This window comes from Gopherus flavomarginatus, chromosome 6 (assembly GCF_025201925.1).
Source record: "Gopherus flavomarginatus isolate rGopFla2 chromosome 6, rGopFla2.mat.asm, whole genome shotgun sequence".
Lineage (NCBI taxonomy): Eukaryota > Metazoa > Chordata > Testudines > Testudinidae > Gopherus > Gopherus flavomarginatus.
In genome coordinates, this window is record NC_066622.1 from 130,716,704 (window position 1) to 130,727,651 (window position 10,948).

At 46.2% G+C, this 10,948-nt stretch overlaps 1 protein-coding gene across 1 annotated transcript; it reads right to left on the reverse strand.

The window, feature by feature from the left end:
- Nucleotides 1-6,778: 6,778 nt before the first annotated feature.
- ADRA2A (adrenoceptor alpha 2A) lies at nucleotides 6,779-10,519 on the reverse strand. Its single transcript, XM_050958164.1, has one exon. The coding sequence runs from the start codon at nucleotides 9,845-9,847 to the stop codon at nucleotides 8,507-8,509; it is 1,341 nt and encodes a 446-aa protein (XP_050814121.1). The 5' UTR covers nucleotides 9,848-10,519; the 3' UTR covers nucleotides 6,779-8,506.
- Nucleotides 10,520-10,948: the final 429 nt, after the last annotated feature.

Below are 10,948 nucleotides of genomic sequence, written 5' to 3' on the forward strand. Positions count from 1 at the left end.
AAAAAAGTCTCTTTTGTATGTAAAAATGGCACCTGAGCCCAGAACCTCTAAGGTATTCAGGTGCCTAATGCCCGTTGAAATCAATGGCATCAATATGACACCTTTGAGATTCTGGGCCCTGTGTATTCCTCTGTGTATTCAGAGTCAGATCTTCTTTACTAATTAAAAATTGGGATCTAGCCCTATAGGGTACACTTACACCACTATAAAAGCTGGTCTGGGTCAGCTGTCTCAGGTTCGTGGGGCTCAAGCTGAGGGGCTATAAAACTGCAGTGTAGCTGTTCGGGCTGAGGCTGGAGCCCGAGCTCTGAAACCCCGTAAGGATGGGGAGAATGAGACTGCCCTCATTTATAAAGCCCGTTAGGATCTACAGCTGAATAGCCAGGAATTGTTATTACCTGCAATTTTTCTTAGACTTGTGGGCCTAGGAACTGAGAGAAGCTAGGTTTGTGCTGAGGCTAGATTGCAAAATTACCCACTCTGAGATGAAAGGAAACTAATCTATTATATTTGCAAAATGTTGGGCACCCCATTTTCCTGTCCAATATTTGTGTCATGAAAAATAATCCAGCCTCACACAGAAACACCGATGTTTAGTGTTTTCCCCGCGCTCATGAATTCAGGGATAATTTCAATTATAGGGCCAGATCCTCAGCGGATGTATTTCCATTGAAGTCAACAAAGTCATGCTGATTTACACCAGCTGAGATCTAGTCCTATAAATTTCTGCCAGGCGTGAACTATTCTGGAATTTAAATCAATTGTCCTAGCGCTAAACACTTACAGAGACATAAGAAGTTAGCACTTGCTGTTTCGGTTCTTAAAGTTCAATTAATTCATCAGAACAATTGGCTACTGTCTCCAATATGTTCATATATATATATTTCTTAGGGCTTTTTTCAATAATGCATGGAGGTTTTCGGTGTCAAGCAAACACACTGCAAAACACGCAGCTTGCAAATGAAAGCAGTACAGCCTTGAGCATGAATTGTTTTATCACAGATGCTCACCCCATGGTGGGAAGTCTTTATGGAAAGCAAAAAAACACACACAAAAAAACCACATAGTCTAACAAACCATAACAGTTTAAAATGGCAAAGGAGTGAATCTTTCATGTAAGAAATAAGACGATTTAAAACAAACCTTTATAAAATGATGGGCCTAAACGCCAACTCTTTTGTGCAAAGGAATACAAAGCTGCTTTTTGACATGCGTCTGACGAAGTGGGTATTCACCCACGAAAAGCTTGTGCTCCAATACATCTGTTAGTCTATAAGGTGCCACAAGACTCTTTGTTGCTTTTTAAAGCTGCTTTTGCAGATTTATTTCCCAGATCTGTATTTTGACCATATGAGCCAAATTCTGAAGGATTTCATGTCTTGCAAAGCCAGCAGGGACCATTAGACCGTCTAATCTGACCTCCTATATAACACAGGCCAGAGAATTTCAACCAGTTACTCCTGAATTGAGCCCAGTGAATTGTGTTTGGCTAAAGCATACTTTCCAGCAAGGCATCCAGTCTTGCTTTGAAGACCTCAAGAGATAAAGACTCCACCACTTCCTCTGATAATTTGTTCCAATGGTTAATCACCCTCACTGTTTAAAAAAAATAATGTGCCTTATTCCTAATTTTAATTTGTCAACCATGAGTTCTTTTTATGCCTTTCCAGGGTAGGTTAAAGGGCCCTTCAGTAACTGGTATTTTCTTCCCAGGAAGGTTCTTATATAAGCAACAGGGATGTTGAGAGAGGGGGTGTCAATTCGCATTTTCCTAAGAAAGGAGCTAGTGATTTGGCCTTGTATTATTTGAGTATTAATTACAAAGAACGGGCAAAGAACCAGTCCAGAGCCAATTAGAAAGGGAAACCAAATGCTGAACTCTCTTAATACTTACAAAACTCCCCTTGATTCCAGTAGGAGTTTTGCTTAAGTAATGACTAAGGCCCAATTCCTCAAAGGTATTTAGGGGCCTAACTCCAATTGAAAGTGATGTCCTATATCCTCAAAGTCAACAAACTCTGGCTATTTCACACCAAAAAGTGGGGCAAGGGCATAGAATCATGCATAGGAGTTAGGTCCCTGAACACCTTCCAGTGGGAGCGATAGCTCAGTGGTTTGAGCATTAGCCTATTAAACCCAGCTTTGTGAGTTCAATCCTTAATGAGGCTATTTAGGGATGTAGGGCAAAAATCTGTCTGGGGATTTCAGAGTAACAGCCATGTTAGTCTGTATCTGCAAAAAGAACAAGAGTACTTGTGGCACCTTAGAGACTAACAAATTTATTTCAGCATGGGGATTGGTCCTGCTTGGAGCAGGGAGTTGGACTAGATGACCTCCTGAGGTCCCTTCCAACCCTAATAGTCTATGATTCTATGATTCTAGTCTATGAGCTACAGCTCACTTCTTCAGATGCACAGAATAGAACACACAGACAGGAGATATTTATACATACAGAGAACATGAAAGGATGGAAGTATGCATACCAACTGGCAGAGTCTAATCAATTGAGATGAGCTACCGTCAGCAGGGGAAAATTAATATGCAAATTAGACACAATTAACTCAGGCCTTAACAGAGACTGGGAATGGCTGGGTCATTACACTAATTGAATCTATTTCCCTATGTTAAGTTCTCCTCACACCTTCTATGGGTCATCTTAATTATCTCTTCAGAAGTTTTTTTCCCCTGCTGATGATAGCTCATCTCAATTGATTAGACTGTTCCTGTTGGTATGCATACTTCCATCTTTTCATGTTCTCTGTATGTATAAATATCTCCTGTCTGTGTGTTCCATTCTATGCATCTGAAAAAGTGAGCTGTAGCTCACGAAAGCTCATGCTGAAATAAATTTGTTAGTCTCTAAGGTGCCACAAGTACTCCTGTTCTTTTTGTCTGGGGATTGGTCCTGCTTGGAGCAAGTGCTTAGACTAGATGACCTCCTGAGGTCTGGCCTAGAGATGGGCCAGAACCAAGAACTCAGATCTAAATGCTCCCAAGTTTTAGAAAAGTTTTGACCTAGATTCACTTTTTGCAGCTGGGAGCCATCTCTCATTAGACCCAAGCACGGGTGAACCTCAGAGTGTCTGTTTCAGTTTAGAAGCCAGATGTTGGGGTGCCTGGCTGAGGCTGAAGTATCTAAAGCAAAGGCAGTGTGCAAAACTTTGCTGGGCAGTTGACAGCAAAGGCTTCCAGAGATTTCTAACTGAGCTAGCCTCAGCCCAGGAGGAGCCTTTGGGGTAGAGGGCATCAGTGTCAGAGCCAAGACTGTGTGTTGGAAATGGAGAGATGCTTGGAAATGAAATAGAATTAAGGAGAAGCTAACTGACCCTTTTGTGGAACCTTGAATGTCAGGCTTGAGATGTAATTTTGTTGGTTCAGAGGTTCTGATTTTATTTCCCCACTGGTTTGCCCAGCTGAGCCTTTGCCATTTTAAGCTGCTAATTACCCCCACTTTGGTTGACCCTGTGGTTCACTTCACAGCACAAATGCAGTCAATAAAAAGGAGAGCTGTCCAGGCGGCCGGAGCAAAGGGGCCAAAGGTGCCAGGTCTCAACAGTTGTTAGGGGTTGTGTTGCCGAAAAACACCCAGACGTTTGGTCTCATTGAAATCAATGGGAATTGTGCCATAGACATCAGTGAGATCAGAATCTGGCCTGTTTACTTCCACAGGATGCCAGAGGGAGGAGCAGAGGTCAGTACTTAGCCTAGGTTTCATCATCGTCACAGCCCTTGTGAGTTGTCTGAGTACTGGCCGGGGGCAAATCGTCAGCCAACTAACTTCTCTGTTTTCTCCACTCCTACAGCTTGTAAACAGCCAAAGCAATTTCAGCTACAAATATTTAACCCAGGCATCCCAAAGAAGTTATTAGAGGCCAGCTAAGAAGTGTCATTTCCAACAGAAACAATGGCACAGCTCCGGCAGCAGCACTTCTGCCAAGACACCTGCTGTAATAAAGAAGTCGTCTCTGCAGACTTTGAACTTTCCAAGTGCCAAAGGAACAGTAAAAGCAAAAGCTTTATTCTCACAAAAATCCTTCTCCTCCCCACGAGCAGCCACCAAACTCAATGGAACCCACTTGGGGCTCTTGGCCCAGCAGCCTCCACCTGGGAAACAACTGCAGCAACCAGGAGGAACTTGCATCTTCCCCCACCCTCAGAGAGCATGACTGATGGGTGGTGTGTGCCACTGCAGAACCCCTGCCCTCGTGGGTGAACTTCTCTCTGCCTAGGAGCTACAGGCTCCACCTGTGCAGTAAACGGGGTCAAAACTGCCTCTTAGTCTGTCTTTCATCTAAAATCTTGGCTGAGCTGGCCATACTATTCCCCAGTGCTTCTCCTACATTTACACAGCTCCCGGAAGATCCCAAAGCATCCCTCGTACAGCCACACCCCTGCTGAAATTGGTGAAAATCAGAGTGTAAGGAATGCAGGACCAGCAGCACACCCACCCACACGGACAGAGATTGGACTGGATGAATCCTGGGTCTCCTCCAGGGTAGCAATTTCCACATTCCTGCTGGAGGAACTCATCACATGGCATCTCTCCGAACAGTCCTGGACACTAGCACCTGACAACATTGCAAGGCCTGTTTCTCTGACAGCACCAACCCCACCTGCTGCTTGAGACTGTGGGTATGTCTACACTGAACCACAGGGTACGTCCCACTCTCCTCCTCGGGCAAAGCAATGACATGCGGCCTCTTACCCGGGGCTCACTAGGATTCAAACCTTCTCTGCTGTTGATAAGCAGACACAGGGTGTGACTGCAGCACTAGCTGGGATACCTGAGCTAATCTTAGCTGGCTCGGGTACCAGCTAGTGAAGCTGTGACAGCAGAGACTTTAGTGTGGGCTGTACAAACCCCCATGGGACCCCAGGGAATTACTCACAGAGCTGGCCTGCCCTGAAGTCCGTGCTGCTGCAGCTGCCCTGGTCCAGAACCCACATTCACAGCCTTACCAATTGCTACAGCTGGTCAGCACTTTGGTTGCCTCTGGGTCGTATTATTTAGGGAAGGGAAGATAAAAGGCAATCAGGGTTATCAGAGCAGTGGGGCAAACTAATGTCAACCCCTCCCCCCCCCAACTTCTCCAGCTTCAGCTTGCAGGCCCCCCACAACTTCTCCAGCTCCAGCTGTAGCAGCTCAACCAAGCCATTCTGGGCAGGCTCAATAGCTGTGCCCAGCCAGCGATTTAGTTTGCCTGACAGCCCTGGAAATGCTCTTTCCCCCTGGGATGAGACGGTTCATAGTGTGGAAGCTGATATCTCCCATATAAAAGGAACAGTAGATGCTACAGCAGTTCAGTGACATCATGACAGGGTTTTGATCACTGGGATTTTCATTTTACAAAGGACCTTTGCAGGCATCAGTGCTACCTGTTTTCTCCCTGGCTCCACACCCCATATCATTGGCATACCTACCTGTCCTTATTCCTTCTCCATTGCCCCCCCACTTCCCTCTGCCTCTCCAGAGATCCACCTCACGCTGACAGTGGGACATTAAGAATTTGAAAATTGCACTTCAGCTCTTCCTCTCTCCAGCTCTATTCCAGTTTGCGGGCTTACCAAGGAAAACTGAGTCTTTACCTGGCTGAGGGAGCTGTGTTCCCTATAGCAGCAGGCCCCCAAAGCTCATCAGTGATTCATTCACAAAGCCATGTTAGCCACTCTACGTTCTTTTGTTTGCTTAACTTATTTTTATAAGACAAACTATGAAGCCAAGTTAGGAATGATTTGGGGGTTCCTATACTGAGGTCCTGGCTTTCAGAAGCGTGCTGCACCCAAACTCCAGCTGACAGCAATGGAAACTGTAGCTGTTCAACACCTCTGAAAACCAGGCTCCTTTCGGAAGGCTCAGGTTGAGCACCCAAAAACAGACGGCTGAAATCAGTAGCTACTTTTCAAATTGGCAATTCTGAGGACCCCTGATGGTGCAAACACTCATGCACATATTTAACTATAAGCAGGTGAGTAGCCCCATTGACTCCATGTGAGCAAAGCAAAGTACATGCGTAAATTTTTGCCAGATTGGTGCCTTAAAACAGCAATCACTTTGGGGCAGAGATTGTGCAAGGTCCTGTACAAACGTAAATGACAATGTTTAATTCTGATTGAGTTCTCTGAGTGTTACTGTGATACAGATAACAACATAACATCATGTTAAACCAGGGAAGGATGTTCTTTCATTTTTTCTTGACTCTGGGAAAAGGTCAAGGTTTACCAGAATCACTTTTATATGCACAGTAGCCTGCTCCCAAGAGACCTGAAACAAACAAAATCTCTTTGGGAAGAGTGGCTGTTGTCTTTTATAAACATGAAATGCAATTCAGCTAAACCCAACAGTTATAGTCTCCCCTGCTCTTATCATTTCTAGTTGTGTTTATGACCCAATTATTTAGCATCCTGGCTGTTTGTAAATACTGCACCACACAGCTATTTCTACTGAGAGGGGAAAAGGTATTGATAAGCTAACCAAGCAAATCTCACCGTGTAACCCTAAATCCAGTTCTTTAAGAAGCACATGAATGTTCTTACTGCGGCATGAGAAAAGAAAGCAGCGTATCAAGGACTCATTTTGTCACTGCACAATGAACTAAACCATTGTTTAGCGTTAAGTACAGCAATGCCTTTTGGAAAACACAAGTGACTCTTCTGCTGACACCATTTACGGAGCCTAAGCCTGCAGCTGATGTAGAGTTTTGACACTTGTAAACTGTTGAAAGTACTGATAACAGAATATTCATTCAAGTTTATTTCACATGTAATCTGTAAACTTTTTTATTTAATAAAAAAATCCATTATAGCAACTGCTGCCAACTTTTTATTTTTAAAAGTAAAGGAAAGTTTGCTTTTTTTCTCACCTCACAAGGATTCAGCTTTGAAAACTTATGTGGATGTAAACATTGGTGTCCAACTCCCATAATTTGCCATGGGACCTTTGTAGTTAAATACAGCAAAAACAAGAGTAAAAGGAATAAAACTCACTCTTAGAAATAAAAAGCTCTCTTTCTCCTTTAAGTCCGCTACAGTACATTTGACAGCTGCTGTCCAATCAAATTCAGTTTACAATGGGGTGATTTAAACAAATGTTTCGTATTCCACATCATTTCTGTGACCTGTCAGTATTTAAACGAAGCTGTTATAACGTTAAAAGGTTTCCCCATAGTTTATTGTGAATGGCAAAGAAGTTTTTCCTTTTTAATATTCTTCAGGAAGTTTTTCTCATGGCACGAGGATGTTAGATTTGTTGTTTATAATAGATACTTCTGAAAAGGTGGTATTTTAATATTAACTCTTTCTTTTCCCATTCCAATATAATGATATTTACACATTTTTTAAAAAAAAAAAGCATAAGTACACCATAAAATATAGGAGAAACTGTATGTAAGTTTCCTGTTTTAAAGGGTTGTCCTGTATAAGATTCAGATAAAAAATGGACAGTTCACCAGTCTCCACTGAAGATGAAACTAGAAAATTAAAAACTTAATCTTATCAGGTTACTCAAAAAGGCAGAATTGCTTTTGTGCATGAAACCCGGTTTCTTGTGCAGGAAACCCAGCAGGAATTAAAATGTCAAAAATCAATACAAATCAGATAACATGATATGTAACCCTGATATTTACTTTAAAAATGTTGTTATCTATTTACAATCAGGGTGGGGAAAATAAGTTAGCATTGAACAGATTTCCGTGCTGTAAGGTAAGGGGATATTACTTTCTATTAACTCTTTAAGAACTTGATTGCTCTCAAGCATCACATTGCAAGCAAAATGAGCTCATTGTTCTCAATCTTTTGGATCATTTCTGATTGCATTGTGAAACTGTTTGGTTTCCCGCCCCCCCCCGGTTAGGAATGTTACCTTTTCAGCAATACTAAATAATAGTGAGCAAACAAGGAAACAGAATCACATACATAAAAAAAAATCCTCCAATGTGGTCAGGTCTGCACTTACAAGCTTTACGGCCAAAAATCCAATAGCACATGGGAAATCTTGGTAATACTATCAAACCACAGGGTTGATGAGATGGCTCCAATTGTTTTTACGCTTCAAGTTGTCAAGACTATTTAAAGCATTCTTAGTTTCAAAGCTGACTGCCTTACAAAAATTAAGACAGATCTCAGGGATGGAATACTGTATTTTTACAAGGAGTTTAAAGTTAATTACACATCCAAAAAAATAGCTTATGTGGGCCTGTATATTTTCTCTTTGTTGTTGATTTCTGAATTTCATTTAAGTTTTCAAAGAGTTAAGCTTATAAGTCATGAACCCATCCAAAGCCAGAAATGATTCACTAGCAAACCCAAATGCTGAGGCTGTGTGTTTCCCTTGCTTGCTTTGTTGTTGTTGCTTGGTGTTTTAATAGTTTCATCTCAGTTTTTAAAGGGGTCCCACCTGCACATCAGAGGAAACTATTCACTTGCAAATCCAGCCCAAGGCAGGTGTGCATCACCCTCACATGGGAGAGCCTTTAGTCACCAGTCATGCTGACAGAAAAGGGTCTGTTCATCAAACAATCCTTTTCCTGTCTATTCTGCAGAGGATCTTTTTGAAGGCCCTCCTGAAGTCCTGGTTGAAGATGGTGTAGATGACAGGGTTCAGAGAGCTGTTGCAATAACCAAACCAGAAGAAGAACTTGAAGAGGGTGTCAGGCACGGAGCAGCTCTTGCAGACAGCGGTGAGTGTGTAGGTGAAGAAAAAGGGAAACCAGCATATGACAAAGACCCCGATCACCACTGCCAGCACAAAGGTAAAGCGCTTCTCCCGGTTCTGCCTGCCCCTCCACCGGGATGCTTTGGCATTCCTCTCCTCCTCCATCCTCCTGGGCAAGCTGTCCCCAGGCTTGATCTGGCTCAATTTGGTCTTGCCCTTGCATCTCTGGGGCCTCCCCTGCTTCCTGCACTGATGGTTCTCATTGTGCTCCGAGGAGGAAGTCTCCTCCATGTCTATGCCATTTAGCTCCCTCTCCTGCCCTCCTTCCCCTCCTCCTCCCTCTGTCAGCTTCTCCCCATTGAGCTTGGCTGCTGCTGGCAGCTCCTCCTTGTCTGCCAAGCCATTTTGCCTCTTATTGGGGTGTTCTCCTCTTTTGCTGGGGGGCACCCTGGTTCTCCTCTTGGCAATCTGATAGATACGTATATAGACCAGGATCATGATGAGGCAGGGGGCGAAGAAGGAGCCGATGCAGGAGGAGATGATGTACCACTTCTCATTGTTGATCTTGCACCCAGCTGCCCGCTGGTCAGCCTGCTGCCCATTCTTCTTCTCAATGGAGATAAGGGGCGGGAATGAGATGACAGCTGAGATGACCCAGACGATGAAGATGATGCATTTGATGCGGCGCGGTGTGCGCTTGAGGTTATATTCGATGGCCTGGGTGATGGACCAGTAGCGGTCCAGGCTGATGGCACACAGGTGCACGATGGAGGAGGTGCAGAATAGCACGTCCAAGGCCAGGTAGATCTCGCACCAGACCTTGCCAAAGTACCAGTAGCCCATCACTTCGTTGGCCAGTGAGAAAGGGATGACCAGCGTGGCCACCAGGATGTCAGCTGAGGCCAGGGAGACCAGGAAGAGGTTCTGGGGAGCCTTGAGCCCACGGCTGGTGAAGACGGCAATGATGACCAGCACGTTGCCGAAGATGGTGAAGAGCATGAGCAGCCCTGCCAGGCTGATGAGGGTGAGAGTGGTGTGGAGAGGGTAAGGGGTACCACCTCTTGGCCCGACCTCACTCTCATTCAGGCTCCCGTTGCTGCCAGGAGGCGGGTAACCCTCCTCTTCCAGCTGGTGCTGGTACTCCATGGAAGAGAAGAAGCGCCCCCTCTCCGTGAACGGGTTCTCCAGGTTAAACATCAAACCCAGCTGCCCGTGCTCCCTGCTAGGAGTCACCCAGAAACTCAGGGGCCGGCCACTGCACCTGGCAAGTCTGTAGCCTCCTGCCAGGGGAGCTAGTGGCAAAGCTTAATTCAATCAGCAGCAGCAGCCGCCTCTAGCTCCCATGACTTCTGTTTACTAGAGCGACAGAAGCAACGGGGGGGGGGGGAACGGGGGACGGGCAGCGTCTCTGTCCTTTGTTTTGTTTGGGTCTTGTATAAGCAGCAAGCCGCTGATCCTCCCTCCCCGTGTCGAAGTCTACTTCATTTCCAGCCGCTTGCGGGGGGCCAGATGCTTCTCCCCCAGGCTCCCCGCCCAGAGCGGGCTGTGCAGGGCTGCGAAGAGTTCTTAGTTACTGTTCAAGGCTCCGAAATAAAGTTCATCTTACCTGTGCGGAGAGGGCAGGCGGGGAAGGGTCGGACACGTTAATCAAAGGGTCCAGCTAAGGGGGAGGGCGACGGGGGGCTTATCCAGGTGGAAGCGATTGGCTGCATCTTCCCCCCACCAGCGTCCGGCAGGAAAGCAAGTCCGAGCAATCAAACGGGCTGAGTGTGCACGGCAAGGAGGGGACAGACCTTGTGGGGGTCTGGCCAGTGTCGCTGGCCCGTCCCTCCGGCTGCGGGCGGCTCGGAGCAGCAGCAGCAGGTTCCCCCCCGCAGCCGTCGCTGGCCGGGACCCGGGGCAGTTCGGGGCTGCGCTCAGCTGGAGCCGAAGCGCGCCGCGGTCCGGAGCCGAGTCTGCCGCCGCCGTCGCCGCCGCTCTGCCTCCCTAGCAGCGGCCTCGCTTTATAGCCCCAGGATCAATCCGGAGCTGCTGAGCAGCCGGCGTCAGCCCCACGTGGGGAGCTGCCCTCCCCGCGCGGGTACACACAGCCTCCCTGGTCACCACACCACACACAAACACACACCACACCACACACACACACAGAGCCTCCATGGTCACCACACACACCACACCACACACACAGCCTCCCTGGTCACCACACCACACACAAACACACACCACACCACACACACACAGCCTCCCTGGTCACCACACCACACACAAACAGAACACACAGCACACACACACACAGAGCCT